At 38.4% G+C, this 21,412-nt stretch overlaps 1 protein-coding gene across 3 annotated transcripts in view; it reads left to right on the top strand.

The window, feature by feature from the left end:
- ENTREP1 (endosomal transmembrane epsin interactor 1) overlaps nt 1-21,412 on the top strand; it is a 60,703-nt gene that overhangs the window by 5,466 nt on the left and 33,825 nt on the right. For all 3 annotated transcript variants that reach the window (XM_074330533.2, XM_074330530.2, XM_074330531.2), the window contains exon 2: nt 6,660-6,716. In XM_074330533.2, coding sequence (XP_074186634.2) covers nt 6,660-6,716 — 57 coding nt within the window. The remainder of the gene's footprint in view (nt 1-6,659; nt 6,717-21,412) is intronic.

The following is a 21,412-nucleotide window of genomic DNA, read 5'->3' as shown; positions in this document are numbered from 1 at the left end:
GCTAAGAGATCAGGTTGTGAAAACCACCTGAAGTTTGACTCCAGATGGATGGCAAAGAGAGGATCTCGACGTCCATGCTCAGGCCATGCTGTCTTGGCTCCCGATATGGGGGAACATTTTGTTAACATTAGATTCCACTGGGATGATGGAAGACCCAGCCTACCACAGTGCGTTAGATTTAATGAAAGAGTAGAGAGTTGCATTGGTTTATGTCTCCTTCCAAAAACAAAATTCCTGACTCTGATATGATCCTTGGGAGATAGTTCAGGCAAGTGTTAAGGAATTGGTTATTGTTTTGGGCCCTCCTCCTGGAGCCCAAATCTCTTTTGGGCTCCATGTGTCTGTGCTTGAAGTCGCTGACGTATTCATGGTCACCCATCCCTTGAGTCTGTGATTCTTTGGCAATATTCCAGTTCCTTATAAAGAAACAGACATTGGTGAACCTTAAGGTAAATCTTTTTTTTTTTTTAAATTGCAATGACAAAATGTAAAAAGGAATGAATGGTCCAAAGGTGGAACTAAGGCAAAAATTCTGAAGTCTTTACCAATTAATTTTTTCTGCCATAACCATCAAATACTACTTTGATATTTAAGAAGCATTTTGACTATAGTTTTTGTGATGAATGTTATTGATTTTCTTTGCTCCTTTATTTTACACGATGGCAGAGTTACACTGGTAAAATCTTGAGCAAGTTGTTGAGCCTCTCAGTCTCAGTTACTCATCTGTAAGATGGGTGGGATGATTCTTGCCTCAAAATTAATTTTGTGAGGGTGTAATTAGAGAACATTTAGGAGAGTGCTTTGCTGCTGCGCCCTGGCACATACTAGAACCTCTATCCATATTTTTTAAACATCAAGGCAATATTTTATTAAAGTAAGGTGAACAGGCCAGGTTTTTGTGGGACATTCTGGTAACCATCATGTATACATTAGAAATATCCAGTTGCCCACTTCCTCAGGATTTTTTATGAGTCTTGCTGGACAAATAGTGAAGAATCATATGTACACACACTTTTTTTTTTTTTTTTTTTAAATTGCCGGTGTAAAAGCTATAGGGCAAGATAGGTTATTGAGAGGTTTGATTATTGTGTGCTTATTTACAGGGATAACATGGAATCTTTACAACATGACTCTTTTTTTAAAATCTCTGTTTAGATATAGCAAATTTTGACAAATAATCCAGAACAGAGGTGGCAGGATGGCTCAGTTGGTTAGAGTGAGAGCTCTAAACAACAGGGTCACCGGTTCGATTCCCACATGGTCCAGTGAGCTGCGCCCTTCACAACTAGATTGAACACAGCGAGCTGCCACTGAGCTTCCAGAGGGACAGCCAGATGGCTCAGTTGGTTAGAGCATGAGCTCTCAACAACAAGGTTGCCGGTTCAATTCCCACATGGGATGGTGGGCTGTGCCCCCTGCAACTAAAGATTGAAAATGGCAACTGGACTTGGAGCTGAGCTGCGCCTTCCACAACTAGATTGAAGGACAACGATTTGGAGCTGATGGGCCCTGGAGAAACACACTATTCCCCAATAATAATAAAAAAAAATACAGAACATTTTTACCCTAAGGCATGTTAATGGATTAACAAAGAAAAACAGGAGAGTAATATTATATGCTTTTGATCTTAACAATTTGATGTTTAAGCTGAAAAAATTAAGACACATAAACTATATATGGTGGGTAACAATGATTCCTGCCTGGAGTATCTCAGAATCCTTTGCAATATCAGAAAAAAGAAAGGCCTCTGCCTCTTCCTAAAAGCTACAAGGAGTGGGTTGCAAGTGAGCAAAACCAAAATTGTAATGAATCTCATTATAATAATATAGAGATAATAATATAGAGAAAATAAGTTTTTGCCTGTTCATTCAGAGCAAGTTGCATCTTGCACTGAGTGGAAAGAATGCCGATGGAGTTGCTTTTTGCTGTTGATTATTCTTTTAAGAAGCACAGGATTAAAAAATGTGTGTAGGCTTCCATAGTCGTTTTTGAGCAAGTTCATCTCCTATGTTTGACTTTCATTCACTCATTTATTCATCATCCATTCATTTATTCATTGACTCTTGCCATTACTAACTTGAGGAGCCTTTAGTGGTATTTGAGTGAATACTCCCAGATTCAAACCCTCATGAGATTGCCAGCGAGCACAAAACACAATTAAACAATTAATAGAATTATTGTGTAATGGGTGCTATGAAGGGCCATTGTTAAAAGACTTTCTTGACTTCGTTCTGATGGAGCTCCAACTACTGCTGCCACCAAGGGATGTAGAGACAAAGCATATTCTGATTCTTATTTTTTAAAAAATAAAAGTGAAATTTGTTTATTGTAGAAATGTTGGGAAATTCAGAAAGGAAAGGGCAAAGAGAATTAAAATCACCCATAATCCCACTGGAAACATTTTTAATGTGTTTCTTTCCACTCCTTTTTGTTTTTTTTAAGTATAGTTGATATACAATATCATATTAGTTTTATTAGTTTCAGGTGTACAATATAGTGATTCAACATTTTTATACCTTACAATGTGTTCACCCCACTAATTCTAGTAATCATCTGTCACCATGGAAACTTATCACAGTATGTTGACTATATTCCCCTTCACCTTTTTCACCCATTTCTCCACCCCTTCCATTCTGGTAACCATCCCTTTGGTCTCTGTGAGTCTGTTTTTTTGTTTCATTTGTTCATTTGTTTTTGTTTTTTAGATTCCACATATAATTGAAACCATGTGGTATTTGTTTTTCTGTCTGACTTATTTCAGTTAACATAATACTCTGTAGGTCCATCCATGTCACAAATGGCAAGATTTCATTCTTTTTTATATTTCATTTTGTGTGTGTGTGTGTGTGTGTGTGTATGTGTGTAGTACACACTACATTTTCTTTATCCATTTATCTATTGATGGACACCTAGCTTGCTTCCATTATCTTTGCTATTGTAAATAATGCTGCAATGAACATACGGATGCATATATCTTTTCAAATTAGTGATTTTATTTTCTTCAGGTAAATACCCAGAAGTGGAATTGCTAGGTTGTATGGTATATCTATTTTTAGTTTTTGAAAGAATCTCCACAATGTTTTCCATAGTGGCTGTACTAATTTGCAGTCTACCATCTTCTTTTCTCCCTTCCCCAAACCCATGAATTCCACCCGTCACTCCAGATGACATGTGAGCATCCATTCCCTAAGTCTTGAGCTCTTAAAAGATTCACCCCCAACTGCAGCATTCTCGAAGCTTCCTCTGTCCTCCTTCCTCTGTTTTCCCTTTCCACTCACAGGGTTCCCAAAGGGTCTTCGGGCTTCACTGGGCTTGAAGAGTGGGAGAAATTGAGTAGAAGTCAGTGTGTGCCTTTGTTGCAGGGTTCAGGACTGAGGTGGATGTAACTACAACTCCACCCTCAACTGGAATGCATGTAGTTCCTTAAAGCATCCCAATAAAGCAGGGTGGTTTGCGAAAAATCCTGTTGGGATTTAACATGGCTGTGTGCTAATTCTATAAAATAGTTCAAATGGAAATGGAACCTTTAAATATTTTGTCTTCCAATCCGTGAGTGTGATATATGTCTTCATTTATGGGAGTCTTTTATTTAATATTGCTCAGTAAGCTTTATATTTCTCTCTACTGAGGTCTTAAGTATTTTTGTCTCATGTACTTTAGATTATTGATATTTCTTCTTTGTCAAATACATTTTGTACATATTTTAAAAATTATATCTTCAATTTAGTGTGTCGCTTATATATGCAAACTACCCCTTCCAAAAAAAAGAAATAAAGATAGCTTAATTCTTTTATCCCAGAGACCCTTCATTTGATATAACAGTTGTATCTGTCATGATTTGTAAATTAATTAGTTAATTAATTTCTTAATTCAACAAATTGATCCCTTTGAACTTAGCAACCTTGGACTTTATCCAACAGAAATAAAAAGCACTGTGTTTAAGGATATATGTTTATGGATGTTTACTGCAGCATTGTTTGTGAGGGCAAAAAACTGGAAATAGAATTAATATCCATGAATATGGAAATGATTGATACATTAGGTACAACCATAAAAAGGAATATTATGTAGCCTTTAAATGGAAATGCGTGATAGCTGTTCTGTGGACATGAAGAGAGATTACCATGAAGTATTTATTGAGAGAGAAAAAGGAGAGGAGGAAAAGTATATTTTATGATCCATTTTTTATAATTACACCCCTGTGCATGTGTATATATGTGTATACATATATATATATATATATATATATATATATATATATATATATATATATATATATATACACACACACACACACATATATATATACATATATATATGTGTATATATATATATATATATATATACACACACACACACGTGTGTTTAGTGATAAGGGTTTAGAGAAAAATATGTACCTGTGTAAAAGATGTAAACATACTCAATTGTTAACGTGGAGGAAGGTGGGATGACATGGCTGGTGGGAGAGGTGAGAAGTATAGCTTTGGCATATCACTACTTTTGTGGGCTTTTATGGGTTGGACTGGACATCTCACTTTCATAATATTATTTTGATGGAAAAAATGTGTTCCAAAAAGCTGAACCACAAGGTTCTGTATTAATGGAAACTGGTGGCATAAATATCAAACGCTAACTGATCATTCAAATTGTATTTATAGTTGAGTGAAATGAGTGGTTTGTGTTTCCCTCAAGGGCAGTCCAATTTTCAGTTATGTTTTCACAAAAATAGTTGCATTTTCTCAGCAAAGTCCAGTAAACAGCAGGGTGGGCAGGCAGGGGACACATTCGTCCACACACACACACATGCATGTGTGCACACAGGGACTTACACACGCATACACATGCACGGACACGTGCAAGCATGCGTGCCCACACAGTCTGCAGGGTGGAGCCAGCACTGGATTACGGAGTTTCTGAGGAATTGCTATCATCACAGCGGGGTAAACCTTTTGAGTTAGAAGAGACCCAGAGATGGTTTCCTTCACTTACCATGTTTCTAAGAAAGGAAGAGTGTGGACCAGAAAACTGAAATGACTTGGCTAAGGTCATATAGTTATTTAGAAGCAAAGTGGGGAATCTGGACTCCAAGGTCTCATGGATACCAGTTCCAATTTGTGAAGTAGATACAGCCTATACCCTCTAGACAAGCTGCACTTGTCGTGAATGTCTCCAGGCAGAAATCCTTTAGAGTGGGGAAATATCCTATTGAATTTAAGATGGTTGCAAGGATATAGTGCCTAGTGGGCAGACAGCTGATAGTAGGTTTGAACATAGAAGGGATACAAAGAAATTGTTGCTTATCTACCCATATGTGGTTTTTGGTCCTTGATAGAAGTGGGTAGACTTGACCTCTGCTGGTTTGATGTTGTGCGAATGATTTGCAGTCTGTCAGTAAATGGAGAATAGAGAATATTGCAAGCAGGCCTGTGTGCTTTGAATTTGAAGTAACACTGCCAAATCCTTACTGATTTGTAGTTAATAAACAATAATCGTGAAATGGTGCATTTGAGTGATTTTGGTAAAAAGTGCACTTGAAAGAAAATCCTCATGACGGCATTCAGCAGAGGCACTTTATTATACAAAGGGAAATGTGCTCAAGTGGCATCTGAATGCCCCTGGGCTGCATAATTAGTTTGATTATTCTTCAACTGCTTAGTAAATGTGTTATTCAAAGGGTGGATGGTTTCCAATTTACGTTTTTGTAAAATGCTGGTTCCTTTTTACCGAGGGTTTTAGCTTGTTTATTGAAGTGGTATTTTGCAACAGGAGATCTTCTCACTGTAGCCCCTTCCCCTTTGTACAATACATGCTCAGGAACATTTATTAGTTGCCAGTCATGTGACAGGTACTGTGCTAGGGGCTGGGGACTCAGAGAGACAAGACAGGAATTCACAGTTAGTGGGCAAGACAGAGATATTTGTTTTGGAAAAAAATTATATGTAGAGGGCTTCCAGGAGTGTAAGGGTGGTGGGAACAGTGAAGCCTTCTCAGAGGAGGTGACTGTTAGTTGGGGCCTTGCAGGATGCATAGGAGTTCTCAGGGAACTCGGAGGGGAGTTGGGAGGAGAAAGAGCACTGCAGTAAAGAGAAGCACAAAGCCTCGGAATGTTTAGAGCCTGGTCAGTTTAAGGAAAGATAGGTGTGGCTGGAAGGAAGGTGTGTGGTGGGGAGGGCAGGGGTACATGGAAACCAGACTTAAGAAATAGGCAGGGGAAGATCCTGAAGGCCTTATTTACTATTTTGAGGCGTTTTCTTGTTCCATAAAGATGGGTACCCACCTAATGAAGGGAGGGTTGCAGAGAGACCTGCATATACTGAGGTGAACTCTGGCAATAGATTAGGTGCTACTGGGGGCAGGGAGCCTGGATCAGAAATACTGATTCCTTCACTACCCAGAAGGATAGGCTAATTTCTGTCTGTATTCTTAGTTGACCTTAAGAAAAAACATGCACACTCAGTAAATAAGCTTTGGGGCCTTGATCTTGAACGATAGTCCAAAGAGGTCTACCAGGGCTCATGTAATCAGCAGGAATATTAATTAAATGTTTGAGTTAGAAGTCTTTGAAATGTATTTTAAAAATATTTATACTTTAGAGCCTGGGGCTTAGTTTATTAGAATTGGTCCCTGTTCTAGATTTATGATACTGTTTATCCTTGTAGGTGATACTCTCTGGAATCATAGGATTAACAACTTGGAAACGGCCTATGATACTCCTGGTATGTATTGTTCTTATAAATTGTTACCCTTTGTAAAATGTGCTATTTATGAAGTTTGTTGAAATAAACCATTGAAGAAATGCTAAAGCTTCCTTGTTCATTAAAAAAAGAGGTTAACAGGCAGCGGCTGGATCAGTTGGTTAGAGCTCAGTGCTCATAACACCAAGGTCGCTGGTTCGATTCCCACATGGGCCACTGAGTTGCACACCCCTCCCCAACTAAATTGAAAACAATGACTTGACTTGGAACTGATGGATCTTGGAAAAACACACTGTTCCCCAACATTCCCCAATAAAAAATACAAAAAAAAAAAAAAAAGAGGTTAACAGTGGACAATATTAGAAGTCAGATGTTCTCATAACAGTAAAGTAAGAGGATAATTTTGCCACTTTTCTGATTCAGTGTAAGTTTCTTACATACCCAATGCTAAATATATGTTTCCAGTTCTAGGATTAGACCTATCGTAAAGATGTAATTAAGAAAAAAAAAGTTTCTGGTGGACATTTTAAAGCATATACAAAAGTGGAGGGAATAATATAATGAACTCCCTATACCAATCACACAACTTCAGTAATTGTATGTTCACTGATGGCCAGTCTTGTTCAGCTAGACCCTCACCCATTCCCCCCACCTTCCTTTTCTTTTTTCCTCCATATTCTTTTGAAGCAAATCTCAGGTATTAATCATGAATACATAATTTTTTTGGTTACAATGTTTTGGTTGGCCAACCTCAGAATTTCATTCCTTGTATTTTTTCTCATTTTATCACACAAATGTTACATTTTTATGGTAATATAGATATATTTGGTGACTTCACTTTTTCATTATTGAGGTAAATTCACATAATACACAATTAACTGTTTTAAAGTGTACAATTCAGAGGCATTTAATACCTTCCCAATGTCCAACCTTTGTTTTCATTTGCTATGTCCTTTTGATTCAAGGAATACTATAAAAAATAGACAACCAATAGAGTTGCCAACTTTCAAGAATGAAGTAGAGAGTGTAGGAAATTTGATCTGAAGTATACTTAATTTTTCCCCCCTATATTTATCTTATTTTCCCACTTGTCTCCCATCCATTTTGAAATAGGGTTAAATCATTTTCTTGTCATTTTGTGTATATATTAATACTTAACACTTTATCTTAAGCAGACCACTATTTGCTAGGTGATGGGTAATAAATACAAAACTAGTTAAATTTTTAAATATTAGGTTGGTGCAAAAGTTATTGTGGTTTTTGCAATTGTTTTTAACCTTTTAAACCACAATTATTTTTGCACCAACCTAAAACAAGGAGAAGCAGATTGTAGCATGCAGTCAGAAAAATGGAGCCCACTACTGTGTCACTCGATGGTCTTGAGTAACTGAAGTGTTTTCATACCCACAAGACAATGTAGGCAATATTTTACCAGTCTATCAATTATTGCATTTAGTGAAATGATGCTAGTATTTCTGGAGTAAATTATTGATGTAACATTTTATTATATTAGCAGGATAGGGAAAATGGGGCTTTGGATGAGTTTTATGGCATATGTTATGAGTACCTGAGGTTTGTTTTGCAACGACTTTCTAGGTTTACAGTCTCCGCAGAAGAATTTTGGATGGTGTTCAATGTTTATATTAATATTTGGTTATAGGAATCATCTTTTTCCATTGGGTCAATATTGAAATGCTCAGTAATACAAACTTCAGGTATTTAAATTAAATTAAAATCAGAAACTCTCTAATGCTATTTGCACTTTGAAAATTCCAAATGGTGAAGAGACTATGTGTATGTGTTCTGGATAGATACGGAGAAAGCCCTCCTTTTAAGACATTAATTTCTTTAACATGTTTTCTTTTGGAAAAGGGCCTTATAAATTTATGATATGAACTCAAGCAACTTTAAAAGAAAAAATCTTAATAAAAATATTTCTTTATTATATTCCTTTAAATTTCTCATCTTTGTTGGTAAGTATATGTACTTGGTCACATAGTTTTAACCAGTTTGTACATCCTATGTTGTGCTCTGCTTTTTCTGACTAATGTTAAATTAATTAAGTTCATATCAGTAAATATTGTGTTTCCGTGTCTGAGGCTATCACTTGAAATTGCTACGGAGCATTCTGTTATATTTCGGTATTATCATCAGTAATAAGCCTCATAGACATGTGAGCTCCATATTTTGACTGTTATGGATTATGTATTTAGGAGGTCATGTTGAGATTGTTTTCAAATGTTAATTAACATCAGTTTATAAAGAAGATAAGTTAACTTATGAGAATCGTAGAAGGGAAAACTTTCTGAATATGTCAATAGATCATTTGAGCCTTAGTTAAGTCATAAATGAAAAATCCTCAGTCCACGTGAATCTTAATAGTATGTCATTATAACCTGTGCCAAATGCTTTTGTTATATTAAAAAATGAAAAAAAATCTTGTGATATAATGAAAAAACTGGACAGACCAGACACACTCCTAACTTGAGTTCTAGCCCATCCCCCAAAGGCTGCATAACTCTGTGCAAACCACTTAACTTTTCTGACTCTAGTTTTCTTTTCTAAATAGAGGGAATAATCTCAGGACACTAAGGGGTGGATCTACCACCATCGCCCCGCCCTTAGTGGATACCTTAATTTGTGGTTGTGGTTGTTTTGCCCACCCCCGCCCCTTCCTGAGTTTAGGAAATGCACCCTTGGATAATTTTCGGTGTGAGGCCGTGCTCCACGAGAGAAGCCAGTAGGCCCTGTGGGTCTGTTTCTCAAAGACCCAGGCTCAGAATTCCAATCCTTCTCCCCTTCGTGTCGCACACTCTGCCCACAGAAGCACCTTTTGACTCTTACCCAGCCAGGCTGTCTTACATAAACCCGGGACCTTCTTCCTCTAGCTGTTTGTTGGCCAGCTCCTTTTCTTCTGGGTCAGCTTAGCAGTCATTTCCTGAAAGAGACCTTCCCTGACCACCTGATTACAGCGGTCCCTCATCCATGCCGTTCTCCGTGTCCCATCCCTGAATATTGGTTTCACAGCCTGGAATTGGCCCGTGTGCTGTTAGATTGCAGTTGTCTGTCTCCCCCAGTAAATAGTCAGATTTGTGAGGACTGGGGGGGTCTTGTCCATCTTCTTCACCCCACGTCCCCAGAGCCATTGCGCTCAATACACAGCTATTGTTGACAATGCACTGAATTTGGCAGTCAATAAGAAATTTAGGTCCTAGGTGAGTTCTCAGAGTTTCTCTCTTTTGTCTTAAATTTCTCTCACTTGCTTTTGTTCTCTGGAACTTTGTATTCTTCCCCTTTTAACTACAGGATGGTTAGGGAGTATTTTGCTGGTGGAGGTTGGGAGGGGGCTGGTTAGTCTTTTCAGGGCTCTTTGAGAAGCAAGCTGTCCTCATTTTTGAGTTGTTGGGTGTACAGCCATCTCGAACAGTTGAATACTTCCTTTTGAGAACCATTTACATTTGTGCTCCCTCTTTTGTGATTATTTCGGTGATTGCATCAGGTTTTATACTGGTTTGAACAAAGAAGGATCAGTTTGACCTAGTTCCTTCAAACTCAAGTTTTCATGGAAACTCAAAGTTGGAAGCTCTCATTCACTGGGTCCTCTTCCTTATATGGATAAAATACTCATATTTCCAGAACACATATAGTAATGTTGGAAAATAGTTTGTAAATATTTATATGAATAGCTACTTTTGGCTATGATGTGTGTGCATGCATGTGCAGGCGTGTGAGTATGTGTTTCCATGTATGTGTGTGTGTGTATGCATGCACAATATTCTAGTTTGATTATTTTCCATCAAGAGCAAAACATTTTCCATTTTTAACGAACGTCCTTATTTTTTCTATATATCATTCCTTTTTCATTCTAATAAAATGTTTTATAAATCTTTACAAATCACAGACTCACTGCTAGAAATTACCTCAAAGATTGTCTTGTTTAGTCACCTCAGTTAGAAAATGAAATTGTCTTAATAGGACATTTTTCTTTGGTGGTACATTTAGTAAGAATTGCCACTGTCAAAGCCAGGCCTTCTGCCTATAATTTTGGTTGCTTATAAAGTAGTAATTTGAACTATTGTTTTTTGTTTGTTTGTTTGTTTTTGTTTTTTCTTGTCAGTTTGGAACAGATGAGATGAATATGACCTTAAAGCTGATACAAGGACAGCTTTAGTCTTTAGCACCAAGAACGAAGGTTCTTCCCTGGTGATGCTCTTAGATCACATCTGTGGTTTATTCTCAGCTGTTGATTTGCACCTTAGCCTGAGACTAGAAGAGGTAAATGTATTGGCTATTTAAAAAACTTATCCATCATTTTCTCTCCAAATTTCAAGATTATAGTATTTAGGGTAAATCCTCATTACCCAAAGAGACTCAAAAACGCCTTAAATAAAATACACAGACATTCCCCCTCCTCTCTGCCATCTAACCGTCCAAGTAGGTGAGGCTGGCAAGATGGTCTGCTCCATGAAGCCATTTGGGAATTCAGGTTCTTTCCATCTTACTGTGCCTTGACGGCCAGCCATGGAATACCCAGATACTTTGTCAAAAGAGATTGAGGAATTAGCCTCACCAGTTAGTCAGAAATAGTTATAGGTGGGTTATGCCGCAAGACAGATGGTGGTCCTTTCATTGCTGATGATATGAAGAATGGAGGGGTCAGAATACCCACGTGCAGTTTAGAATCTGTACATTTATAAAATGAACTCTGAAGCTCTGGCCTTGTGCAGTATGGTTCTTTCAAGCATATGTCATGGTTGTCAATAATTTGGAATGAGCTGTGCTTTGAGAGTTCAAGGAACCTGCATTTTAATGCTCACGTGTTACCACTAATTATTGGGTGACCTTGGCGAAATCCCTTGATTTCTATTTCTGTAAAATGAAGGGCTTAGATCAGAAAAATCTTTTAAGAGTCCTTCTAGCTCTCATATTGTAGGTTTCCAGAGACTCTTTAGTTACCTGGATAGTGTTTTAACTTTAGATGGGCATTTTCAGCAAGCCGTTATAAGTGCCCTATGATTATTTCACTCTTGGTTTTTAAAGGCACAGCAATGGATGACTGTTCTCACTCTTCAAAATTATTAATAATACTCTCTTGCATGTATATAATGCTTAAGAGTTTACCAAGTTCTTTTATATACCTTTCTCATGTGATTTATATGGCAGGTATCATTTCTATCTGATAGGTAAGGGACCAGGGGCTCAGGAGTTAACTGGCTTATCCAGTTCACAAACAGATGAACTATTATTAGAAAGAAACTAGGGGCTTTGGCTCCCAGTCCAGTGTTTGTTTCATTGTACCATTCTGTCACCAACTCCATTAGCAGACTGGTAGGTACTTTCCTGTAAGTGTGTGTGTGTGTGTGTGTGTGTGTGTGTGTGTGTGTGTGTGTGTGTGTATAAAAGGTCATTTAAATAAGTTATTTTCTTATTTGTGACTGTCCAATTCTTTTTCAAGGTCTGAAGTGGAAAAAGTTTCAGGAATTTTATCCTTGACCTGAGAGCCAGAGGCAGAAATGAACATAGCAACAAAAGGTCCAGTTTTGATTTTTAGTCCTGTCCTGTCATTTTCAATTGGCAAATGGCCAAGGAAATGATCACATTGTCCCCTGTGTACAATGTGAATTGCAGGATTGCAGTGATGAACAGAAGACATGAATTCACATTGAAATGGGATGTCGGCTAGGCGAGCACATTATGCTGTATTTTTTTTTTAATCATCCACTGAGAAAATTTCTAAGAGATCTATCTGGTTGGTCAGTTTGGTGTGTCATTAACTCATGGCAGCAAAATATGCACGAAGCCATTGTGAAGTCCCCCTGGATTGGGTTTGGGCTTATCTATGGCCACAGTGGATTTAGTCCATTGGCAATAGAGTGTTCTTTCATTTCCCTCCTTTGATTACCTGCTCCCAGGAACTGTGTGCATTGGGTAAAAGCTTGGCACCCTCAGAAATAGGAAGTACTTGTGTGGCTCCTCTCTGGGCAGAATCAAAGCCTGGGCAGAACCTTGCTCTGCAAATTTACCTAAGCCATTAGGGTATGCTCTCATTAGCAGGTTCAGTTTGGTAGCAACACGTAATTGCCAAAGCTTTGAAGTAATCTTTCTGCCAAGTTGATTGTTACAGTGGAAATTAAGCCTCAGACCAAATTCTGCTATACACGCCAATACTTAATAGCCAACAAACAAATTTTTCATGCACTTTGTTATGCCAGCTTAAAGGATAGAAAGCTGGGATTTTTATCGAGCTTACAGAACACAGTATGAACAATTTTTTACCTCTGATTCTTGTTGCATTGACTTGTTTTGACTACCACTGCCTGACAACCTGAAATCCTGTCGATCAAGCAAAGCTAAGTTTATTGTACCTGTTGCTGTAAGAACGAATACCTCCTTACCAGTAGTTCTCAGAAGAGGTGAATCAAAGAGGGCCCCTGTTGGAGGATTTTAGGGTGAGTTTTGCAAGATAGGGGATCGATGTAGTTTGGGCAGAATCTATGAGCTAATAGCTTTGGATTGGTGGACAAGTGGAAGGGAGGGCCTGGAAGCAAGATTTGATGAGTAGGCTGTTCACTTTAATAAACTCTTTTAGTTGGTTCACAGTCCTACCTTTGAGCAACAAGTATTTCCTGGAGCGAATATCTAAGTTATCTTTGCTTGTTCTCAGTATTGTTTACTATAGGGTCAGAAAAGTTGTGGTCAGTCCCAGAATTGATTAACACAGGGACAGGAAATTATGTTGATTTTCATTCTCATCACCAATTTCATGGGGAACCCATTTTAAACATCTATTATACTGATTAAACAAACTGATAATTTCATCAATTGAACAACTCATTTCTATAGTCACTATGCCAAATTAGCAAAGTTGCTTGGATGTTGTTGGGAGAGAGAAATAAAGAAAGCAGCTTCTGGAGTATGGCCTTTTTCATAAATGCTAGCTAACTGTCCTGGAATATGAATTCTTGATTTTCCCAACCAATATGCACATAGTATCACACTACCTGTGTTAAAGTATTTCGAAGTGCATCACACATCCACGCTAGCAGTATGTGAGTATCTGGGTTGCTAAAGAGAGCCCTCTGACCAGTTCTGCATCTAGGCTGCCTGGGCCCAACAGTCTATAGTGACCACGTTCTGAATGTGACTGTGGGAAAACGGCATGAACCATGAATTTGGGTCAGGAAGAGAGGCCATTTTGAATGGAGGAACATTGTCATGTGAGAAGTTGCAGAATAATATGTATAGTACCTTTGTATGTATATATGTATGCTTTAAAAACCTGGGAGATCATATATAGATATTTGCAGTTACATAGAAAATTTCTGAAAGGATATACAAGAAGTTATTTACAGTAGGCACTTCTCTTGCGTGCAGTGGGAATGGGTAGGAAGGAGGCTCGCTCGGCCTTTGTGCTTTATTTTGGAAAGGACATATGTTGTGTGAAGAGAAGGCTGGCTAGTTTCTTGCTTTGTTTGTGTTTGGCCGCTGGTACCTGCAGTCTCCAAACTCTCCTTTTGGGGTTGGTTTATCTGCCTTGTGTCAGTCTTTGGTGAGAGGCGGGGCTCCACATCCAGCTATGAAAGCTTCTGAGGCCATATGTTTACACTTCTGAATGCCAGCAGCCAGGGAACCCGTGACCTCCACCCACCGAACTTCCTGCCCAGGACTCTGGAGCTGGAGCCATTGATGCAAAATAGCTGGGTGCTTAGAATTCATTAGGTAAAAGAGGTGACCAGTGTCCAAGGCTGGCAATCAGGGACCTATCTTTCCGGTGGCATAACCTTGGTAGAGGTTCCAGCACCCAGCTGACCTTGGCTCCATCCTGGGTTTCTGAACCTGGTTCCTGTGGATTCTGTGAGCTACCTGATAGCCTTGCAAGAAATTCCTTTTCTGCTTAAATAGCCCGACGTGGTTTCTGTTGTTCACAACATAAGCAAGAACTCTGACTGCTGTAGGTCCGTGATTTTTTCCCTCCATAAGTGGTACTTTTATAACAATTTTTAAAAAAAATGACTTCAAAAATAACGAGATTCATTTTAAACATTGGGTCGTTTATGGTAACTCAGTTGAAGAACAAGAAATCCAGTGGGAGCTCAAGTTTGGTTAATGGTGAGTGTTTGACTTGGGTAGAAAGTGTTGTGAAGAGGCGGGGGTGGGGGAGGGTATTAGGGGTGGGTGTGGGTATCAGGGCTGGCTGAGATGGTGGTAGAATTGGATGTTATGAGCTGTCTCAATGAGGATACCAAAAGGTTTCCTTGTGGATCTCTTTAATAAGAGAAAAAGAATAACTTACAAATGGACCGTGTGTATTAGCGGGTATCCTGTATGTTGATGGAGGGAAGAGTATAGATTTGAGTCAGACCTAGATCTGATTGGGCTCCCCTAATTAGTTGTAAAATCTGGGGCACAATAAATAAACCACCTCTCTGAGACTGTTACCATTTATTTTATGTCTGTATCTATAAAATATATTTATATGTGAAATACACACACACACACACACACACACATATATATATATATATATATATATATATATATATATATACACACATAAAATGTACATATATCTCAAACCTATATGGCATATATACCAGGGGTGCCAAAAAATGTATACAAGTGGATACTTTGGTCAGCGTTGCTCAAGCAGTAGTTCGCCGTAATCAGAAGTGTCTGGACGCTGATGGTAACCACTTTGAGCACCTCTTGTAATTGCAGAAGTCAAACGTGACTGGTATTCATCTTTTGTTATCAGTATATACTGAGTGTTACAATTTTAATAGTTTTTTCCTTTCTTAAAATGTGTATACTTTGTTTTGCACCCTCTGTATATACACACTCCATACATACATGAAACACATCACTGTAACATTGTGACATTTTATAATTTACTAAATGCCTTTTAAGAGGAAAACTATCCTTTTCTTTAAAAAAGGGGAAGTTCATTGGCCCTGCTGACTTGTATTAATAATAATAATTAGAAGTTGGTGCCTTCCTCCCAGCACCCAAACCTGCTTGCACTCTCCGAACTAACCATTTGAAGCTAATGTCTAGTTTTAGTGCTCCTGGTGGCTGTCCCCACCGTGCCCACGTGTGGGGTTTGTTACATAGCCTCCTCGCCTCTTTTTTTTTTTTTTTTGAAATTATTATTTCCCCTATTGATGGCTTTATAATTTGAAATAATATTATAAACTTCAATTTATTAATCCATTAACTTTGGATAGTATCTTTTGACTCTTTTAGGAGGTGAAGAAGGTAGCATTTAGCTCTACTTCTTTCCCCTCCCACCTCCCAATTTTTGATATTAACAATGTTATCTTTATGTTGTCAGTATTTTCATAGTTACATTTTGCTCTTAAACTATATTATACCACTCACACTTTGCCTGTAAATTGCTTATAAAATAGGGAAAACCAATAATAGCATTTATGTGAACGTGATTGCACCCGGATGTTAGAATCGGATCCTTTATTTCCAGATTCACGTGAGGCTGCAATAGAGCACAAGCCTATAGCGCTCACATGTCGGTGTATGTTAGACTCTCTGAGCAGGACTTACAAAGCTTCTGAGTGAAAAATCAGTTTCACAATCCTTAGCTGATCTCCATTCCCAGCCTATAAAAAGATTAGGGATTAAAGCGACACATGTTTTCCAGAAAGTTACTGAATTGCTGTGGCATTTTGAGTTCTACCTCCCCATGGGGAGCGGAGAGGTGCTTAAAGATAAGCACTTGGAGAACCTGATATGGGTCCCTTGATGGTGGACTGGAATGGTGTCAGACACATGCCTGGGGGAATTTAAAGGGCTGGTTGGAGTACCTGGTAGCCTCAGAGTTAAAGACAGCAGTTGGGCAATAAGTGTACTGTCACAGGCTTAGCCCAGCATGCATACTGCCAGCTGACCAGATGGGCCCTGCAGGAGAGAACAGACCTGGGGTGAGTTTAGATCCTGTCCCGGTGAGCCCCTTGTGAGGAGACCACAGCCTTCACTGCTGGATGCCCACGTCAAGGGAACACAGGCACAACAATAGATACTCAGAGGAGACAGTGGAACCCCATTCAGGAGAGAGTCCTCTGCAAGCACGTGCCGACGCCGATGTGAACAGTCAGGTGAGCTCCCACTGTCCCTTACCTGTTTACCATCGTGCCCTGGCCTCCCCCTCTCTCCCCCCCCCCAAATGACAGAGCTGTGGTGAGCACGCTGGGGAGACATAGACACACAAAGTGGGGAAATCAGGAAGACTGCATCACTCCCTTCCTTCCCCACTGCAGGCTAGCTTGCTTCCCATAGTCATCAGCCCGATGAGAAGAGAAGCTGAAATTTAGATAAAGTTCCACGTTTTGACTGGTACACAGGTCTGGATATTTTAATGGCTGAAGTGAGACTTCTTGTGACTTGAAGTGACTGGGGTACTTTTTGTATCTGGTAGTGACAAGAGAAGTCATGAGTCCAGCCCCAAATTTCATCTGAGGGGTCAGGAAGAACTAGCCCTACAAAGTGGGCTTGAACAACACTGGGGAAGAGAGCAAAGTGGTTTCCTGTTGACTCATGGGAACCATGAGTCCTGCTTGTTCAAGGGACCAACTAGATTATTTACTGTAGCACCAGGAAGAATGATCAGATCTAGAGAGAAGGAAATGTAACCCATGTATCACTTGAGGGAGGACAGTTTCAAATATCCAAGTCAAATCTATTATTTTTTTTTCTTGTTCTCTATCATTTGCTCAGTATTATGTCTCATTTTAATTTGCTTCAGCTTTGGACCATAACTCTGAAAGCTATATTTATGTTTTTTTTCTGGAGTTCTTAAATGACTCTTTTCTTTTTCTGGTTGACAAAAAAAAAAAAAGATACCTAATCTCAGAGATCATCTTGCTGCTTATTTTTTAACAGATTTATTGACATAAAATTGACATACCATAACATTTAAAGTGTACACATCAGTGGTTAGCATGTTCACAGACTTGTGCAAACATCTCCACCATCGATTGTAGAACCTTTTCATCACCCCCAAAAGAAACCCTGTATCCATTGGAAATCATTCCTGATTTCCTCCCAATACTCCCAGCCCTAGGAAACCGCAATGCAGTTTCTGTCTCTGTAAGTTTGTGTATTCTGGGTATTTCAAATAAATGGAATCATATAATATGTGATCTTTTGTAACTGGCTTCTTTCACTTGGCAGATTTTTTTTTTTTTTTTTTAGCACAATGTTTTAAAGGGTAATCCATGTTGCAGCATGGATTAGTACTTTTCCCCTTTTTGAATAATATTCCATTGATGGATTGCCACATTTTATTTATTCATCCGTTGATGGACATTCCTACTTTTGGGTTATTATGAAGAATGCTGCAGTGAGCATTAGTGTACTAGTTTTTTCTATAGACGTGCTTTTATTTCTCTTGGCTATATGCTTAGGAGTAGAATTGCTGAGTCGTAGGGTAACTCTGTTTAACCCTTTAAGGAACTGTTTTCTGAAGTGGCTGTGCCTGTTTACATTCCAATCAGCAGTGTATACAGTTTCTCCACATCTTTGTCAATACTTGTCATTGTCTGTATTTTTTTTTTTATTAATAGCCATCCTTATGGGTGTGAAGTGGCATCTCACTGTGGTTTTGATTTGATGTTGAGCATCTTTTCATGTACTTATTGATATTTGCATGTCTTCTTTGGAGAAATGTCTATTCAGATCCTTTGCCCATTTTTAAATTGGATTATTTGTCTTTTTTTTTTTTTTTACAGGTCCCTTATCAGATAAATTATTTGTAAATAATTTCTCTCATTCTGTGGGTTATCTTTTTACTTTTTTGATGGTGTCTTTTGAAGCACAAAAGTTTTTAATTTTGATGAAGTGTAAGACATGTCTTTCTTTAACACAGCAATTTTTTAGTTTCTTTGATTATTTCCTTCCTTCAATTTGTTCTGCTCTTTCTTTCTAAAACATTTAACAATCAGATATTGGACTTCTTTGTTTCCTAGCTTTTCACAATCTCACATTTTCTATTTCTTTGGCTTTTTAAATTCACATTCTGGGTATTTTCTTGTTTTTCTCCTGCCATCCTATTGAAGTATTTATTTTGATAATTATGTATTTTAATGTTCAGAAACTCTTTTTTGATCTCTTGATTTGTCCCTTTTCATAGAAGTTGTGCTTCTTTATGTTTGCTGTCATTTCTCCTAAGAGCATGGACTTTAGAGACAGACCACCTGAAACTGCATCCTAATTCTGCCACTTCTAGCTTTGTGACCTTGGGCAAATTACTTAACCTCTCTGTGCCTCAGTTTCCTCAGAATGAGAATACTAATATCTCATAGAATTAGTGGGTTAATACATGATTCTCAGTTATGTGTTTATTATTATTTAAAAATATTGCAAACATTACAAATATTACCAGTCTAGTTCTTCAGTCATAACTAGAATGATTTATGCTTTTAATCACTGCCTTCTTTGTGTGGGTCTCTTTCCACAACAGACTTGTCTGTGAGGGAGAGCTGCCCAGGAGCTCTGTGCAACTGAGTCGGCCTTAGTGATGGATAGGCTTTATTTTAGGGTGTGTTTGAGAAAAGCAGGCAGATGACCCCACTATGCCGAAAAGAAGACTTGACCTTGTAAGGAATATTCCACCAGGAACTTCACACCCCCAGGCAGATTATCTAGCTATTTTAGACAGAAGTTCACTAGTATTAGCTGGTAGACAAACGCTACTTCTTGTTACTTTAGCACCTGAAAAAGTCTCCAATATTTTTTATTATGTGTCTTATTATGAAAATTCTCAAACTTATAGAAAAGTTGAGCAAATACCACAACAAATTCTTGTATACCTCCCACTGAGATTCAGTAGCTATTAATGTTTTGCTATGTTTGCTATGCCTATACATAAGTTAAGATTTTACATTGAACTATTTCAAAGTTTCTGACATCATGGTTCTTTACTCCTATATACTTTAGGAGGCAGCTTCTAAAAATAGTCTTATTTTTACCTCACCATAATAGCATTATCATAACTAAGAAAATGATCAGTAGTTTCCTAATGTCATCTAATAGTCAGCCCATATTTAAATTTCCCGTCACTCCAAAATGCTGTATAAATTATTCTTAATCAAAAATCTTTTTAACTGAAGTATGATTTGTGTACACTTCTATATGTATATGTGTACAGCTTGATATATTATCAAAACGTGAGTACTCCTGTGTAACCTCTTTTTTTTTTAAAAATCCAGGATCCAATCAATGTTCAGTCATTTCATTTGATTATTGTCTCTTTAGTCTTTTGTATTCTAGAATACTCTTCTGCCACTTTTTTCCCCTTTTTCTAGGAATTAATTGACTTTGTGAAGAGATGAGTCAAATTGGTTTATTTCTTTTTCTCATCTGTCTCCTTTATCTTCTTCCCCTTTCCATCTCCTTCCTTTCTTTTCTTTTCCCTCTTCTCCTCCTTCTGATTCCTTTCCTTCTTCTCCTCTTCCTTCTTCTCTTGATGTCAATTTCAAATAGACTCCTAATCTAAGAGACACACTGCAAACCCCCTCGTATCCATTGCCCCGCGACAGTAATCATTAACCCATGTCAGACTTGCCTCATCTACACCCCTAACCAGTGGGTTGTTTTGAAATAAACCCCAGCCCTTAACAACATTTCATCTGTACACATTTCAGTATTGATATAAAAGGCACATCTGAGAGGTTAGCAAGCGCTGCTGACTAGCGCATGAACATGTGACCTCCTCATGTAACAGCCACTCTGCGTGGTGGGTAGGTTCTGGGGGGGGAGGGTCTCAGATAAGTGTTCCAAGAGGCCCAGGCTTCTTATAATCTTGCCTTGTGTGTCCCAGAATGTCACTTCTGCTGCATTCTATTGGTCACACACGTTCCTAAGGCTCGCTTGGCATCAAGGGGAAGGCAATTGGGAATGGGACGCCATTTCTTTTCCTTTCTTTCTTTTTTTGTTTGTGATTCTTTAAAATTGTGGTAAAATATCATAAAATGATCATTTTTATACCTTCAATGGCATGAAGTATATTCACACTGTACAACTATTAGCACTATCCATTTCCAGAACTTTTTTTTTTTTGTCCACACAGTGTTTTTATTTTTATCCAACGAATTAGCACAACATTTAGCAACTCCAGACCGGCTTTTCTTACACCCGTAAAGAATGATCAAATCTAACAAGCACAGACTTACGGATTTCTGATTACCTCACCCAGCCCTGCAGCTTGTCTAGACGGCCATGCCTCAACAGGAAAGCGACTCTCCCCATTGCTTTTTCCAGAGCTACTCTTTAAAGGACCCCTAGTAACCAACCCGAGGCATACCATGTTGGGGGTTAGCAGACACTCCAGCCTCTGGTTGTCTGCTGAGAGACAGGGCCGGGAAAACACATCTCAGAAGGTGCCATTAGGCACAATTCCATTTCCAGAACTTTTTAATTATTCCAAACAAAAACTCTGTACCCATTAACCACCATTCTACTTTCTGTCTCTATGAATTTGACCTCCTATAAATATAATCATACGATATTTGTCCTTTTGTATCTAGCTTGTTTCAATTAGCATAATGTTTTCAGGGTTCATTTCTGTTGTAGTGTGTGTCAGTACTTCCTTTTTACAGCTGGATAATATTCCATTTTATGGATTGGACTTCACCTCTTGCTGTGAGAAACAGCCTGTGATTACAGAGCGGGACTTGATGGTAGCCATTTTTGGAAACTTGACTCTG

Source organism: Rhinolophus sinicus, chromosome 16 (genome assembly GCF_057876585.1).
Source record: "Rhinolophus sinicus isolate RSI-liver-muscle chromosome 16, RSI-T2T, whole genome shotgun sequence".
NCBI lineage: Eukaryota > Metazoa > Chordata > Mammalia > Chiroptera > Rhinolophidae > Rhinolophus > Rhinolophus sinicus.
This window is presented reverse-complemented; position numbering and strand designations above follow the sequence as displayed.